General features: G+C 40.6%; 1 protein-coding gene across 2 annotated transcripts; it reads right to left on the minus strand.

Moving 5' to 3' along the window:
* Positions 1–337: 337 nt before the first annotated feature.
* Positions 338–9,045, minus strand: barhl1b (BarH-like homeobox 1b). Of its 2 annotated transcripts, XM_085279076.1 has the most exons (5): positions 8,520–9,045; positions 7,619–8,352; positions 4,953–5,175; positions 3,667–3,966; positions 338–966 (listed from the first exon to the last, which is right to left on the minus strand). In XM_085279076.1, exons 2-5 carry the CDS (start codon positions 8,067–8,069, stop codon positions 651–653), a joined length of 1,290 nt encoding a protein of 429 aa, XP_085135202.1. In that variant the 5' UTR covers positions 8,070–8,352; positions 8,520–9,045; the 3' UTR covers positions 338–650. The 2 variants fall into 2 exon arrangements, with proteins under 2 accessions (XP_085135202.1, XP_085135201.1); XM_085279075.1 differs by having other exon boundaries at positions 7,619–9,045.
* Positions 9,046–18,100: the final 9,055 nt, after the last annotated feature.

Here is an 18,100-nt window from a genome sequence, read left to right on the forward strand (position 1 = left end):
AAAGGTTGATGGTTTCTTTTGTTTACTTTTTTTTCTTTTGAATTAATATTATTAGTGGGGTCCGTGGGATTAGGCAGAGTCACTGATCTTTTGGGTTTAAGCCTTTTTTTTTTTTTTTTTTTTTAATGTCAGTCGGGAGCTCAACGAGACTCCATCCGCACTTCATTAACCCTGAGCCCGGGACAATCCACGGTAAGAGCCGGGGGATTTACCACCAGCCTTTCACATGCAAAGAATAGAACAAAAAATCTCCGAGTCATCCAACAAGACTCACGGGGGCTTTTGCTTATATAATCAGCTGTGCACTTTGCAAGTATACCCCCCACCACCACCACCTTTTTTTCCCTCCCCCCCAAAAATGTCTCGTTGTTAACTGAATCGGTCACGGATCCTTGTGATGGGACTAATGATCTTTTGGCAAGTTGGGAGGTGATTTTTTTCTCATTCTCTTCACTTTCCTAGTCGTCAAAACCCGCCGGGCCGGCTAACTGTATTTTTAATGCAATTTTACGCATCATGAAAGCGCACGTTATCGGGCCGTCAGTCTGATATTTCACGGCATGGTCAGCCACTAAGTGGAGCCCCCAGATAACAGGTGCCTTGCGTGGAGGACAGCAGGGGGAGCTGGCTATCAAACCCATTATCGACTTTCAATTAAAACCTATTAAAGTCTTTTGTCTAATCGTTAACATCCTACATGCCAAGTCGTGTCCGTCAGCCTGAACTCCTTTAACCCCCAAAGCGCCATGGCCGAATAACTTGGGTCCACACAGACTTGGAGGATGAGAGTGGGGTTGGTGCATGGGTGGCTGATTGAAATTTGTAAGGATGAAGGGAGGGGTTGTGGTGGTAGTTGTGGTGGAGCCGCTGACCAGCTGTCCCCACGCTGATCCCCGGTCTGCAGTCAGCTCCAGCCCGGTCACCAGCTGTTGGAGCCGTTTGGCAGAGGAGCGCGCATCCAGCACCCTCAAGGAAAAAAGAAGGATGGAAACAATCAATTTCCAAATGGGGATCATTTAAGGCACTTAAACAATTGCGCACATGACATTAATATTTCATCTCCTGCATTGTTTATGGAAAACGAATTGGAGTCGCTGCTGTTAATTTAGAAAAGTGGGAATGAGAGAGAGAAAGCGAGAGGGAGGAAGGGAGGGAGGATGGCAGGAGACAGGGGCTCCATTTTGGACAGAATACCCTTCTGCTTTGTTGGCCCTCCTTTAAAGACATTAGCTGGAATTGATCTTTGATTGCACTTTTGAATGTGTGTGTGTGTGTGTGTGTGTGTGTGTGTATGTGTGTGCACTGTCCGCGTGCGCTTTTGTTCCTTTTGTTTAATTATCTGTAAAGCCCTTTGCTGTCAAAAAAGGAAACGAAACACCCGATGAGCGCAACTAATAATAATATTAAGTGGAAAAAACCGCACTAACATTTCCAGAGACGTCTGCTTTTTTTTTTTTAAAGATTAGAAAAAGTGACAACTGTCCACCTTTCCATTAATTAAAATCAACACCACCAAACCAAACAGAGGAGGGATAGACAGTTTTTTCCTATAACTTCTTCATGTAAAGTGATTTAAAGCAGCAGGATGCATCTCCCCAACTTTTGCTCAATAACACTGACATTCCTTAAAATGTCTTTTTAATAAATCCCACTGACGTTTCGCTAAACATCAAACAGGACTCTGCTCATACCTTCATACTGCTCATACAAAATTCTTCTTCTTCTATGATTATTTAAATTTGCTAATATCCAGATTTCTATTTTCGTTTTTTTAAAAATGCCAAATTAAAAAAAAATAGTCAAAATAATTTTTTTGCTGTTTAAATAAGCTGTATTTGTTTAAAGATACTTTTTGCTATGTAAGCGGGTAATACGTTTTTTTAAAAAAAACAAACAAACAAAAAAACGGAGCATGTGTACACAGCGCAATCCGAAATAAAGAGTACCCCCCCCCCCCCCCCCAAAAAAAGAAGCTAATTCAGCACAACACGATCCCCCAAAAAATCAGAGCTTCATGGCTGCATCAGACTGCACCAAGTGTTGCTGCTGTTTTTGTCCACCTCGTGTAGCTTCTTCTGCGTGATGCCCCGCGTCCACGTGTTGATTCCACCTGAAAAGCCCTCCCGTCACACACTCAAGCAGCCACTTGATTAAATGAAAGACTTTTATTTCCACATTTATAAAAGTAATTCTCTTTTACATCAAATCCCCCCTTTTTTTCTGTCCAACTTTTGCTGTGAATTTCACCAGAAAAAAGAAAAAGAAGAAAAAACAGAACTTCACGAAATTGGGGAGATAATTTGGGGGAAAGCTAGAGGAACGAAATTTTTATTATTATTAATAATAATAATAATAATAATAATAATAATAATAATAATAATAATAATAATTAAAAAATATATAATTAAAAACGATCCAGGAGATATACGAGAACCACTCCACAAGTTTGATATCTGCAATATACATTTTTTTCACCAAAGGAGAGTATTAACAATTAAGGGTTATCACGGGTTTCATATGAAGTAACATAAGTAATCCACAATGTTCAAATACATCTATAGCAAATCAACAGGCGGTTACACCTGTATGCGGACCCGAGTCCAATCATTTATCGAAAAAAATACAAAATGAATAATCACTGAGGTGATTGCCTTCCCCTCTGCGGGGATCAAACAGCTTTTAAATAAATTACTTGACAACTTTACTCAGCTAAAAACTTCAACTAAGAACAAGAAAAAGACTTTTATAGATTTCTTTCTTTTCTTTCCATATCTCTCCTGTATATGTGCCTACACGTGGGTCCGGGCAGGTAGTCCATCCTTTCTCAGACAATATGTGTTTTTGTTTTTTTTGTGTGTTTTTTTTTCTGTATAATTTCTGATGGCTAATCTAGCCGATTATGTTATACTGGATCACCGTGGTCTGAAAGAGACGCAGTAACAGATCAAACAAACGGGAAAAGTTTTCTTTTAAAATCAGTCTTTTTAGGTTAAAATGCAAAATATTCTTATTTACAGGTTCATGACGGCTTCACGTGTAAAGAAAAATCAATGACAACCTAGAAAATCAACGAAAATAGAAAGAAAATCCCTTCATTGTTCCGTTAGCTCTTCAAATAAGCTATTATTCAGATTACAGGGGTGGTTGTTCGTTTCCACCTTTTTAATAATAATAATAATAATAATAATAATAATAATAATAATAATAATAATAAAGGTCTAATTAGCATTGGAATGAAGGTCAAAGTGCCACCGACAAATGCAGTGTATCTGTTTTTTGAGAAAAACACTGAATACTGTAATTGGGTTCAAATAAATACATAACTTAGATGCTTTGATTCATATTGAAAAATAAATAAGTTATAAATAAAGTTCCTGCCCCCAAAGACACAAAGAAAAAGAAAAAAAACTTCCATACAGGCAGCGGGGGTCTCAGTCACAAAGGTCCGTCCGTCTGGGTTCATCGTGGATCAGTTTTCACCATTTAAAGGCCGAACAGTTTGTTTTAGTCTTAGTTTTCTTCGGGGTTTGTTTTTTTAAAACTCTTTCTGTCTTTGTTTCGTTTATTCTAACGAGTCCCAAGCTGCCAGGATCGGCGAAGGAAAAACCAAAAAAAAATAATAATAATAAAAATAAGGAAAAATAATATCTGCAGGGGCCCGCTCACCGCTGCTGAGCTGGCCGGGGAAGCACGCCGCTCATAGGAGGCAGGGGAGGCGGAGGAGGTGGCGGCTCGCTGGCCCCCTGCAGGCCGTGGAGCAGGATCCGAGGAACCAGGGGTCTCTGCAGGGCCGGCGGGGGCGCCGATGGGCCTCTGTACAGATAGAGGGCAGCTCCGGGGTCCAGGTTGGACACCAGGCTCTGCGGGTAGAAGTACGGGGACGGGAACATCCTCTGCAGGGCGGAGTAGTTTCCAGCTTCGGCCAGAAGCTCGAGTCCTACCGCCGTCTGCCTCTTCCACTTTGTCCTGGAAGAGATAAAAGATGTTTTTAGGTTTTAGCTTCTTTTTTTTTTAAGTGTGGAGCATATGTATATCTGAATACGTGTCTCGTGTTTGACACACCAAAATATCTCCCATCTGTTTACCTGGAATCCAATTAACATTCAAGTGAGGTTTTTTTTCTTTCTAAAATCACTAAAATCTCCAACCTGCCACATGTATTCACACCCAGCGATGTCTGTTAGGTTGCCAGTGTGCACTCCATGCAGGTGAATAATTCATACTAAAGATAATTGAGTAGATATAGTAGTTTGTTTGAATTATTAATATGCACACATGCAATGATACATTATTCATAGTCCAAAGTGTTGTTTTTATATTTATGTCATTTAGCTGCCTCAGAGACAGACTGCAGATAAATAAAGTTATCTGAACCCAAAAGTATTTTTATTTATTTTACATTTGTTTCCTGTGCAGCTTTGCTAATGTATTTGAAAAGCTGATATAGAAAATATATATTTTTGAGGTCAAGTGACACGTCTCCATTATGTGATGTCCTTTTAATTGTTTCTTAAGAGTATATAAAATACAAATATCCAGCACTAATCCACAGAAGTGCTGCCAGTCAGTAAGTGCTCCCGTAGATGTATACAAGTTAGAGCTGAAATTTTTATCTAATAAGAAGAACAACAACAAAAAAATAAAAAAAATAATAAAGCAATTTGTCCCTCTACTTCAAACGTGAATGCTGTTTTTATGATTTGGGATCAGATGTCAGATATATTTAGTTATTCTAACATTTTATGGACCACACAATAAATCAATTAATAGAAAAAGGCAGGCTGATCACTAATCGAAGTTAATGGTTCGTTGTCGTCCCGCATTCACTCAGATATGAGGTGAAATCTTGCCACCTTCAGTTGGAAAACATGGCGTCCCGGGTCATGAGTCGGCCGTGAGAAACGAGATTAACCCCCACCCCCCTCCCTTTTAGAAAACAGCAGCGTCTTTACCTCCGGTTCTGGTACCAGGTCTTGACCTGCGTGTCGGTGAGGTTGAGGGAGGCCGCCAGCTCCATGCGGTCCTGGACGCTCAGGTACTTCTGCCGCTCGAAACTGCGCTCCAGTTGGGCCAGCTGGTGGTCTGTGAAGGCTGTCCGGGCCTTCCTGGGCTTCTTCAGCCGGACCTGAGGGCTGTCTCTGCTGCTTGAGATCTCTCTGTCTCCCTCCTCTTTCACTGGTTGACAGAAACAGAGTGAAACCAGAGTTAAGGCCTCTCCCACGGCACACAGTAGAAATTTTTTGCGTGCAGCCTCCACAAGAAGAGGGGGCTAATAAATCTGTGCACGACTGTCCTACAGGGCAAACAACTATCAGTAAACACAAACAGAATAAATGGTTTGCCCTGTTACGTTGCGCTTACCTAATGTAGGATTTGAAGACGAAAACCACAAAAATACAGAAAAATTAATTTGACTTTAAGGATTTGTCAACATTTTTCTGTTTTTTGTGTGTAAAAGAAGCAAAAACTTATTTTGGAAAATTTTGATTGGAAATAAAATACATATCTATATCTATACAGATATATACATATATACATATATGTTTGTGTGTGTGTGTGTGTGTGTGTGTGTGTGTGTGTGTGTGTGTGTGTGTGTGTGTGTGTGTGTATTAAGCCGAACTTTTGACCAGAAGGCCTTGTTTTGTTTTTAAAGTTTCATTTTTAAATGAACACAACACAAAATCACTTTCTGCGGGCTCCAAAGTGCACCGTTTAATCTGCAGATATAAAAAAATCAATTTTAAAAACATTTCTAATGTGAAAATATTTTATAATTTATTTTTTAACCAGCGATGAGTTGTATCTACGTTTTAGAAGAGCTGTCATTTTCGAGTGAAATCGCGCCACTGGAAACTGCGCCTATAGGCTTATAGAGCTGTTTGATTTGGCCTTAAATTGTTATGAAAAGCTATTCCAATATTCACCCTTCCAATTTGATATTTTCCTGTTAGCAGATCCACAGCCTTTGTTCTTTGTACACGTGGTGTCGTGTCAGGACGAGCATTGATATGTAGTCCTTATAGTTAATTCTCTGATAGTTAAAAAAATATAAAATAAAATAGAAGAAGAAGAGAAAGAAGAAGAAAACAATAGAAGCGAGTAAGGCGAGAGATCTTGGTACTTGAATAGTTGAGTCGTCTCAAGAAGCACAATAATCCGCCTAATTGAGCCACAAGGGAAAGGACGAGCTTTCAACCGCGACCGGAGAAACTTCACAGCACCGTGGACATGAGTGGAAATCAAGAGCTGGGCGGCCGGGCGCGGTTACAAATCTGATTAGCGCCGGGGACAAATTGCATCAAATCCCTGATATATTACAGAAGGCGGATTCGTGGAAATCAAAGTTACCGTGGCGGGAGCCGCGCTTGGGACCCGCGGCTTCTTCAATCAATCAGCGCGTCGCATCCACTCTGTGATGCACGTGAGCGCACGGGCGGAAAATGTTGAAGAAATCAGTGACTTTACGTTTAAATGAATAGCTTGCGAGAAAACATAATAATAATAATAATAATAATAATAATAATAATAATAATAATAATAATAATAATAATAATAATAATAATAGTTTGTAGGTGTATTAAGTGTGATTTTGTTTGTATTTCCTGTTGTAGCCCACAGCGGTGGAGTTCTTTCCAGGCACTGCTTCATTAAACTGTCAGTGGAGGTGGCACGTCTGTTATGGCTGACATGATTGGAAACAGAGAGGCCCTTGATGGCATTTATCTGGAGGCGACCCTGTCATCTCTACCATTCGTGCCTCACTGACATCAACAGATGCTTTACGGATATTCTGCTTAACGCAGAGCTTGAAGCGGACCCCGCGTGTTTGCGTGTACAGGCAGGCAGCCGTTTTTGTTTTGTCTTGTTTTTTATTTATAATAACTTGATAAAAGGCTCTGGTCTGTCACCATCCAGAGGTAACCAATCGCGACTCATTTCCACGTCGATATTTTGCGTATCGTTGGTCATCGTTCCGGTGACCTGCTACTAATCACATAAGAGCAGTATGTTTGTATGATCACCTGTGTCTGCATATTTTATTAGAAAATAGATGCCTCGATTTTTGTTTTTATAGTAAAAAGATTGATTATCATGAAATAATTTAAGACGTTAAAAACGGAACTTTTATTTTATTTTTAATCACCAGTCAACACTCCAAAATATCCAAATTAGCCTTTATTTTGAAAAGCTGATCTGTTGTTGTTCCAACTTTATGCTCTATATTCTTCCACATTACACTAGCTTACACATTTTGTGCCAGACCTTTACATGACCCTTTTACTTTATTTATGACTATCGTATGCAAAATAAAAAGCGAAGAACAATAAATCAAACATAAACATCAATCAAGATAAATAACTGAATAAAGAAATAAGTAAAGGTTTTAAAGTGTTAAAATATAGATTTGAAAAACTCATTCAGTGGAATTTTTAACTACCAAAAGTTTTTTTTTTTGTTTTGTTTTTTTTGATGTTGTCTTGTTTGTGTGTCTGTTTGTGTGTTTGTTTGTTTGTTTGTTTGTTTGTTTGTTTGTTTTGAGCCAAATATGTATTATGACGTACAGCAGGCTTGCCTCCATTCTCCTCTGTAGAGTAGGCAGTCAGTGTGGCACCCTTACCTTTATATTCACTGTCTGACGATGAGTTGCTGTGGATTTTCTCCATAAAGTCGTCCGCGATCTTCGAGGCCAGCCTCCCCGCCTCCTGAGTCGGCTGTCCATTGCTGGAGTAAGGAGCGCAGGCAGCCAGAGGCTTACAGTCCGCGAGAATATCTCTGATGAGAAACGACGAGGTCACGGTCCTCTGCTGCGACCCAGCAGATATCTGCGCGTGTTGCAGGTGCGGTGGTAGGCCGACGCCGTGACCTTGCCTCTGGGCTACCTCATCCACGCACTCCCTCCTCGGCGACGGAGGCGACGAACAGCCGCTCTCCACGTCTGATCTGGGGCTGAACTCCAGAGGGGAGCGGCACTCTCCCACCAGACTGTCCCCTTTGGACACCGGACTCCCAGGCCTGTGGGACAGCAGAGAGTCTATGCCAAAACTGGACCCATTGGCGGACGCCTCCATTGTCTTGATGAGACCTCCTCAAACTGACATTTGGTATTCAGGACAAGTTTTTATTTTAGGGCAGAAGGGGTTGTTTTAGTCTCAGCTGATCCAGAATAGAAGTGACCCCTTTCCGGCATCAACACAAATATTTTTGGATATGCTACAAATGAAGATAATTCACCCGCTACTTCCAGTCCCCCCGCCCCCAGCCGGCTTGTCGTTATTTTTAGGCCAGATATTTCCACGCTAAGATGAGTTACACGAATGGTCCATGATTCCAATGTTCGTCTTTCGGAAAAGTCTAAAAAAATAAAAGAGAAAGAGAGCGCGTGAGAGTCGAAGGAGTCTCTCTGAAATCAACCGTAGGAGTCACAATCGATTCGTTTGGCTTCCTTCGGGATCAACTCCTTCTGTTTTGAGTTCAGAAGCCTCTCCGGGTAGATGAAGCGATCATTGCTGACATCTCACCTGCAGTACCCGAAAATTCCCAGAAATACGGAGGATTTGTGGAGCAGCAGCCGCAGCTCAACGGCGTCTTCGGGAAAAAGCTGTTCAGCACCATGGACAGGGACAGCGTCAACCCCGAGATGGGACCGGGGGACAGTTTTCAGGGCAGCTGGTCATGAGGCTTTGCGGAAGACAGAGGCAAACTGCTCGCATTCCTTCAAGGGGGTCGGGCAAACCTTTAATAAATAAACAAATCTTTTAAAAAAGAAACCCAGTAGAGTGTGAGAGAGAAGCGTCCGAGAGCTGCTGCAGGAAAAGAGAGCAGCAAAAGAGGAAGAAGCGGAGGACGCAGGACGATGAGATGCGCAACGCAAAAGCAAAAATAAAAAAAAGCTACGATAAACTGGGTTAAACAGTCACATCTGGCAAGTAAATTGACGAGATGTGGTTGGGGTGGGAGGGAATCCCAAAAAATTGAACTTGAGGAAAAGTCAGGAGCTAGGTTTTAAGAGCGCCTCGTCCACGTGAGTCCCCTGTGACAAGCCTTCATTGGTTGAGGGGAGCTGGAAGTGGACCTCCCCACACGCCCACTCTCTCTCGCCCCCCCCCCCCCCCCCCCTCTCTCTCTCTCTCTCTCTGCCTCCCACCCTGACTCCCCCATCCTGGCTCATCCTCACTTTGATAAAAGAGACACTGAATTCATCAGGAGACTCAGATCCAACTGTTTACAGGCAATTTTCACACTGTTTGCTTTCATTACATCATTGATGAGGCTTATAATGGGGTTATTATGTGGGGCGGCTCGCTGTTTTTCTTCTCGACTCCTTTTCTTTGACTGGATTTGTTTCCCACCTCCACAGATTCCATTTATACAGTTTTCTTCCCTTCAACGATTTAGTTTTTTTTTACTCTCACTAATTTTACTTTTAGTTAGTTTTTTTTATTTGTAGGATTTTCAGGTTTAACCTCGATTACAACGATTGGTGGGTTTTGACATTGCACTATTAGTCTAGAGCAATGCCAACATTATTATTATTATTATTATTATTATTATTATTAAGTTATTATTATAGTTATTAAAATTATTGTTTGCATTTTTATAAACACAGCCCTATTTATTTATTTATTCAATTCAATTCAAATCAATTGAAGTGGGCCTTTTTGTGTTTTTAAAATCTTATTTTATTTTATTTTTTTCATTTACCTTAAGTTGCAACTTTACAATCATCATATATATATATATATATATATATATATATATATATATATATATATATATATATATATATATATATATATATAAACATACTAAAAGTTGCTTTTCTTTTCTTGGTCTCGCGGGTGAACAGTCATCATTTAGAGCATAATAATGATCTCATTGTCGCTGGTAATTATGCACAATATTCCGAGCAGCGTGACGCCAAAACTTCAAGTCGCCTCAAGTGCCATTGTGCGCACTTTTCACCTTAACACGCGTGAAATGCCATTGTGTGCGCGCCTTGAGCTCCATCCTGCACAACAGTTTGCCCCGTGCGACGGCCTCGACAGCCCCTAATAATCTAACTAACCCCCCTCCCATCATCACCGACACCCCACACCCCCCCTCCCCCCTCATCTTCCACCCCATGTGACCACCAGATTGGAGGCGCGCGTCGGTCTCAGACACCGGCAGGTTAGTGAATCCGCTCCCCGCTCCCATGGGGTCCCATCACGGCTGCAAGCTGTCACATATGAGGCGGGGACAACACAGATATAAGGCAACACACCCACCCTGACTTAGCTGTTTCTTTCTCCTCTGCTTGTGCATGAAAGGAGCAGTGGTTTGGTGCTTTCTCGATTTTTTTTTTAACTTCCCCTCTTTATTCTTACCGTGCCATGCATCCACAGGCTCCAGCGATGTTGTTGTGAATTAATCATAAGGTGATTAAACCGACTTCTTCCTGCTTGGGATCATCATGTGGCCTTTAAAACTTAAAGAAGCTTTAATTATTCCTGTTTGTTTCTTTAAAAAACCCCAAAGTCCTCTTATGTTTAATTTAATTTGAGTTGCTCATTATTGTGTTTTTATTTTTTGACCCATAATGTCGGGAAAAACACAATAATTACATTTAAAATTAATATTTAGAAATGGAACCAAAGCTCCTTTTAAAAAAACAACAATAAATTTGTAGGTAATCAATGAATCAACAATTTAATTAATTAGTTAAAATAATAATGATAATAATAAAAACTGGGGGTAAAAAAATCAGTCCATATGTGTAAAAAATAATATGTATGTATATGTATGTATATATGTATGTATGAGTATATATATATATATATATATATATATATATATATATATATATAACCCGTTTGTAATTCTTAATTGTTTTAAATGTGACTTTAAAAATAATCATTAAAAAAATTACAAGTTTGCCAAAATTTTATGTTTGAGTGTCTTAATTCATTTAGATCAGTATAAAACTGGAAAAACACTGGAAACAGAAGATATTTTATGTCTCTTTTTTCCCCTCATTAAATCATTTTTGGATCAAACAAACCACTAATATCGACTACATGAGCATCTTGGTTTTAAAATTAAATGTGTTTTTGAGTTTAAATTTAACATTTTAGGCTGTTGGTTAAGTTTCTAAATCCTGGAGTATGTGTTTTTTGGCAGAAGACAGTGGAGATAGACTGTAACTGTAAGTGTGTGTGTGCTTGTGTGTGTAGTGTAGTGAAATGATTTGGCTCATGCTTCTGCTGGTTTTGAGCAAGTGTCCCTGTGGTCAAGTAGAGTTTTTTTTTTCCCTTCAGGAAGTGGTCAGAACTTGAGGGCCAGTGCAACTGTTAACCTGGTGTTGATACACAAACACACACACACACACACTTTCCCTTTTTCACGATCTTTTTCTGACACACGCACGCGCGCGCATACACGCGCACACACACACACACACACACACACACACGCACACACACATACACTGACTTTGTAGGAGGATGTTATTGATCCATGTTAAAGGAAGGATGTTTTCAGGAAATGGACACTGAATGATCAGTTGCTGCCTGTCTCCGCAGCACTCACCTGGTTTAATAATACTTTATAATTGACCCACATTAAACAGCCTTCCACTTAGAAAACAAAATTGGCACCCTTGGGCTATTTTTTGAAGTGTAGACTGTTTTTTCTCTGGCTGGAATGACAGCTGTACAGTTCAATTTAATTCAGATTATTCAAGGCCAGTATGGATGTAAATATTTTATGCTGATCAGTCTTTTGTGCAGAAGCTTCAGTGGGTTTACATAGAGCCTGAGACATGATAAACTGACACCAAGTGCAGTTTCATCATAATAGTCCATACTGACTTGTCAGTGTTAATAATCTATCTGCAGATATGTGCTTTATTTTAACCCCCCACCCCCATTGTGCATTACTAGATTCCTGTCCATAAGCTTTACTACTAATAATGCCTGCTGGGCCTTCTCAGCTTTCCATGCTTTTGCAAGGAGGAGGAAAAAGAGGAAACATTGTGCTACATTTTATTTACTCGCTCAATTGAGCAGACGTGTTAAATATGTATCTAGATATGTTTTGTAAAAACGTGTGTCGCCTTTGAATAAACTTTGGCATCTCTATCGTTTCGGAACATCGAGTAAAGCGCGTCTTTCGAGGAGGATGTATGTAAAAAGATGACTCCTTTAAACAAACAAACAGTGTTTAAAAAAAGAGGGGAGGAGGGAAAAAAGGAAACAAAAAAAAGCTTGCTCCGGTGCTGGTGCTGCACCTCGGACCAGTCAGGGATGCAAATGATGCACCTTAACGGCATCAGGTACTGGAGTTGACAGAAAATAATGAGAACCCGCTGAATCTTTTATAAGGTTAACACTCACATTTCCCAGTCAGCTGTCACACAAGAAAGAATTTAGCACATGCATGCGGGCAAAATAAACCTTCATCGTCTCATTAATGCTGACAGGGCCCTGGACCGGCAGCTCCCAGCGCCTGCACCGCCACCACCTTCGTTTTGTGTCTGTAATTTGCAGCGGAGACAGACCTCCTTCTCCTGGAGAGAAAGAGAAAGGTAGGAGGAGGGAGATATTACGGAGGAGAGTGAGAGGGAAAGAGGGGAATGGTAGGGGATCGAGTGCAGAAGAAAAGAGGGAGGGAAGGTGGGCCGGGGGGGGGGGGGGGGGGTGAGAGGAAAGATGGCTAGCGCGCCAGGAGTCTGATTCTCCCCTAATTGGAAGCATTGGGCATTGTCAACGGAGGATTTTCAGCTGCTCACTGACAGGTAGAGCCGTCAGAATGATAGCCCACTTGTCAGCGCAAAAGACCAATAAAAACAAACCACTTTTGATTTAATTGGAGGCCTAACCATGGTGTGTGTGTGTGTGTGTGTGTGTGTGTGTGTGTGTGTGTGTGTGTGTGTGTGTGTGTGTGGTATAGTGCATGTGTGCATGTGTTGCCTGCAGGGCTGGGGCCATGGGGAGGTGGGTGGAGTTGAAAGGATGAGTGGGGGCATTTGTGTGTGAAGGAAATCATCACTCTAGCCATCAATGTGCTGCTCGCCCTTCCTCCATCTTTGCCACCTCTCCTCGTCCTCCCTCTCATCCTGACTCACTCTCTGGGGGCGAGTGGTCACCGGGTGCCTGTGGTGAGAGGGTATCAGAAGAGGAAGGGTTTTGATTCTGTCCCAGGAGGGCTTCCTGAGCAGCAAAATCAGAGCCACAAAAAAAAAAAAAAACAGTTTCTCCTCCTCCTTCATCCTTCTCAGTTTCTCTTCATCTTCTTCGTCCATCAATAGACTTGAGTTCAATACAGGATGAGCAGTGTTTGACATTTCTTCTGCTATACTCTGTCGAATGAGACTCACACAACTAGAGGAAACCATCATAAACTTTCCTTCTCCCGTGAAAGCAAATGTCACAGACATCCGTGACAGCTTAATGTCCACGATGCTGACGTAGCATGTTCAGCAAACACCAGGTCACGCGTCTACTTGTTTGCACAATTTTAGCCATTTTTCTTTTTTTCTTCAAGCAAAGTAATGACCTTAATTTGTTGGTCATCATCAAATTTTGCTAATTCATTATCAAAGTGGCTAAGTGAAGCACTCCTTTCTTGGCAGTTTTGAGTGGAGAAGTTTGTTTAGCAGAGAAATGTGGTAAAAAAAAAGGAGATGTTGTCTTCGTGGTATGTTTAAGTTAAAGTACATCCAAATGTGATTACATGACCATTTAATACAATTTCAGTATGTTGTGTTTCTCATTAGCATCACACCATTGCACTATTGATCGTTATAATAATTAGGATGCCTCATTTGGATCTATTAGCTTTCATCATTGCATGTTCATGCATCTGACTATGCAGCTTACCCTCCCGTCCTGCTCCGTAGGCTCGGTGTGCATGCCTCTTGCAGCCAGTGTTTTATTATTCCTGACAGAGTTCAATGAACACATCTGGTCAGAGGATAAGAGGCGATGGAGGGATGTTGCCAAGAGGCAGAGAGGTGAGTGAGGAGCCAATGAAGAGGGGTTTGGGGAGGTGGAGGACGAGGGCCTACGACCATTCATCATAGCTGTCCCTCATGAGCAATGCCAGCTCTTTCAGGCAAGGGCCAACTTTCCCCAGCCTTTGACCCAGAGAGAGGACCTAAACCATGACGCATAAGTTTAAGGAGCTCTGTCCTTTAGTGCTTTTGTTGATATTTTGTTTTAATCACCACTTTAGTTGGTTGTTAATCCTCCCAGGTGTTTGTGTTTGATAGCGATGAGTCATAAATAACAGGGCAGACAGATTTCTAAGCGTCAACAACAGCAAAAGCAGAATTATGAGGATGTTGTTACAGAACCATAAAATGTTACTGGGAGGAGGAGATGCAGGCAGATGGTTGGGTCATCAAAGTGTATCTGAACACACTTTGTTTCACGTTATCTTTTAAAAGTAAGTTTCAGATTCTCTAAATTTCTTTCAACCACAATCCTGCATTCTTGTAAGTGATAACTGTAACTCATAAAAAAAGATTTTCCACTAAGCCAGACTAGGTATTTTTTGTGCAAAAGCAGTAATCTGATTACTTCTTTTCAATAATTTGTGGCGTAAATGATGAGAATGTGTAGAAGGAGTTGGCTTTTTGATGATACACAACATGACAGTAGCAAACCAAATACAGTGCAGGCAATGACTTTGTATTAAGCAATCTTATTGGATGTAAAATCTTGTCAAAACAAATCTTTTTAGACCAAAATGTCCAATATGCCAGAGAAAAAGAAACAAAGATAATCAACTTAATGAGCATGGGCTGAAAAATACACCCAACACTGATGTGTCAAAAACTGTAGTTCCTCAAGTGGCTGGCTCCAATAGCATGTTAAAATGCCTAACTTTATGTTTATTAAGATTTTTGATATAAGGGAGAAAAAACAATCAGACAACACAACAGCAAGGGCAAAAACACACAAATAAGGTAAAAGGTTACACAGCAGCAACAAAAACACTACTTCAACACTGGCAATAAACAGAAGTAGAACACTAGGGTGGTAGACTGAGTTATTTGTGATTGATCAAAGAGAACTTTGTTTTAATACATGATCTAAAAAAGGTTGCCACACATTACTAACTTACTAAGTTTGTCCTCTAATGTACACCTAATCCTCTCCATGTGCAGTAGAGGAGTCAGTTCTGTTTGCCACATTTTGAATTGAGGTACAGTGTCAGACTTCCAGAGAGTCAAGATCATTTTCTTAGCAATACCATTCCGAACAAAACTGTAGTTTGTGCAGCAGGGCTGAGGTGTAAAAGGGAAGAGGAAGATCCAAACAATGCAGTTATTGGGTCCGGCTCTAATGTGCAATTGTACATATCAGAAAAACATTTAAAGATGTCCAGCTAATAGTTGTACAATTTGGGGCATGTCCAAAATAAGAAGAAAAGGCCTAACTTTATAGCAGAAATAAGCATGTTTACAGCCTGATATTTTTTTTTAAAAAAGTCTTAATATTCTTACAAATTCTGAAGCTATATTAAGGCTTATTGTTATGCAATACTCAGGAGTTAGTGAGGGTGAAAATGTTATGCGAATTCCAGGCACCAAACTGGAATTTTCAACTTTGTGTTGTTAGTAAACTGCAAAAAAAATTAAAATAAACCTTTCTAAGAAATCTGTGCTCCAATTTTAGTCATTAGAGTCTCTCTTGCGCTCTCTCTTTTAAAAATAAAATAAAATTCTATGTTACTTACCCAGACCATCTGCCCCTTGCTAACCAAGCTTGCTAACATCTGCGTTAGCACTACACCTACTTGCTTAAAATGGTCATTTCTTGTAATTCACTTCATGGTGCTCATTTATACACAAACTTTGGATCTAATGTTATCTCTATTTCATGTTGTTCCTTATTAGCCGACATGCAGCCAGTTCTGCCTACATTTGATTTGTAAGCCTCCGTAGCTGTTTTTAAACAGCAAATACCGTCTAAGTGTAGACACAGCCGGTCTACACTTTTTGTTCCTGTGCTTGGCAGAAAAAAATGCAATCAAGTCACTCAAAGTAGAGATTAGTAACAAATCTAATGTATTATTTAATGTACATCCTAAAACAATTAATTGAAAATAGGTTTTCACTAAGCAATGACAAATATTATTTAAACACCTTTCTTTTCTATTTTGACAGAATCACCTGTAACACTTCCCAAACTAGTGCAATAATAATTATCCCCCCTATTTTTTGCCCATTAAGTGCAAAGCTCGAGAAGTTCCATACAAAGTTTTAAAAATGCTCATGTAAATTTGCCGGAGCCTGAGGCGATGTCTTCAAATAGCTTGTTTTGTTCAAAAAGTGCACATTTACATTGATCTAACGCAGAGAAAAGCAGGAAAGTTTCACTTCTGTGCAAGTGGAACCAGGGATTAGTGCATTCCAGCAGCCAAACATGTGCCAGTAGTAGTCAGAGAGGCTGGTTTTCCACATGTATTTGTGTCATAGTTCAATGTTAATCTGTCGTGTAGTCTCCTTCTGAGTGATGGTATATTGGTGGGTTCACATTGAGCAGGGGGTCTCCTGCAGCTGCCACAGGGAGACACACACAAGCTGGTGGAGAGCCGGTGGAGACATTCGGCTCCAGCTACTGCACCTTCAGGAGAGGCAGAAGGTCCAGGTTCACACCCCTACCCCCTGTCCCGCCAGGGAACACACAGGCGGGTCGGGCCCTTGGCCTTTTCCCTCCGTGTGGGGAAATGGGGGCGCTGAAGAGGCCGTGCTTCATCCATGAATCACATCATGATTGTCACTCAGGACAAGCCCCTCCACAGAGAGACACACACAAATGAGCATATGCACAAGTAATTAAAACCCAGTGCTTGACAAGATGCTGTAGAAACCTGTTAAAGTACCTGATGTGCTTCACCAGGAGATGGATTACGTTGGGTCCTGCAAACTATTTTAGTTATTTCATCATTATCTTGTAATGTCAGAGAAGTTCGAACATTCCTATTATGGCTTTCCAGAGACCTACGTAATCATTTTGTCCCAACAACGGTCCTAACCACCAAAAAGTATTCTTATTCTGTTTTATTAGATGTTGTTGTTTTTGGCCTTACATTGTTTTATATTTATTAGTAGTTTTAGGACATCTTTGGTAAGTTAATTAACATGTCTTGTAGATGGTCTGAGGAGCACTTTGATGTGGTCATATAGCTTTAAATTGGAAGACGAATTGTATACTCTAAAGAAACTGTGTTATCTTCTATTGCTCAGTCTTTAATCAACAAGCTGTTTCCAGTATGTTAAATAAACATTATTTAATACATAATGACAAAACATATAAGTATTTTAGAAGATTTTCCAAGAGAAAAACCCTCAGAAGTACAGAAGAACTTCTCAGTTTTTCCAACTTAAAATTAGTTTTATGAAAAATGATGAAAAATTCACTTTTAACTTTGCTGGCAAATTAATTACCGTACACTTACAAAATTTGCGCGCATCTCTAACTGTGCAAATTCAACCAGATAGCTGTTCCCACTGGAATATTAACATTATGTCAATACTTCATTTTTTGAATATCACAGTTGTCATCAATGCTCTTATACCATGACAGCACATCTAATTAACCTAGCTTACATTTTAATTCCATGACTACAAACTCAAACTCAAATACTTTTTTCATACTAACTAACCAGAAGTTACTAAAAAAATGTCAGACTCTCTTCTACTTTTGCACACACACACACACACACACACACACACACACACACACACACACACACACACACACACACACACACACACAAGGTGGATCACTGTGGGGGGTCTCCAGCTCTCTGTCCTGTCCTTAAACTCCCTGCTTCCTAATTTGGCCAATATGCAGGTAATATGTGGGGTCGCAACATCTCAATTATCACACCTCCTGTCAGCGACTCCCAATTCTCCACTCGCCACTACCTTCCCCTCCAACATGCCTCCAACCCCCACCCTCACCCCTCCCGCCGTCACTTTTATTGCTTCATTAGTATGCTCCACATGCTCCGCCGCACACCCACACTCCGCGAGCCTTCAAACCCTAACAACTTTTGGCACATCAGCACGTGATGAGGGGATGATGAGGGACTCTTTCTACTAAAA

Source organism: Mchenga conophoros, linkage group LG7 (assembly GCF_057382185.1).
Source record: "Mchenga conophoros isolate Kocher_MC1m ecotype Shallow Benthic linkage group LG7, M_conophoros_male_GT1.1, whole genome shotgun sequence".
NCBI lineage: Eukaryota > Metazoa > Chordata > Actinopteri > Cichliformes > Cichlidae > Mchenga > Mchenga conophoros.

Excerpts from the sequence above, each read along its gene's own strand:
- barhl1b (XM_085279076.1), bottom strand. The coding sequence starts at position 8,069 with ATGGAGGCGTCCGCCAATGGGTCCAGTTTTGGCATAGACTCTCTGCTG. Across the intron at positions 5,176-7,618 it reads GTCAGACAGTGAATATAAAG|TGAAAGAGGAGGGAGACAGA; the intron begins GTAAGGGTGCCA and ends TCTGTCAACCAG. Across the intron at positions 3,967-4,952 it reads ACCTGGTACCAGAACCGGAG|GACAAAGTGGAAGAGGCAGA; the intron begins GTAAAGACGCTG and ends TATCTCTTCCAG.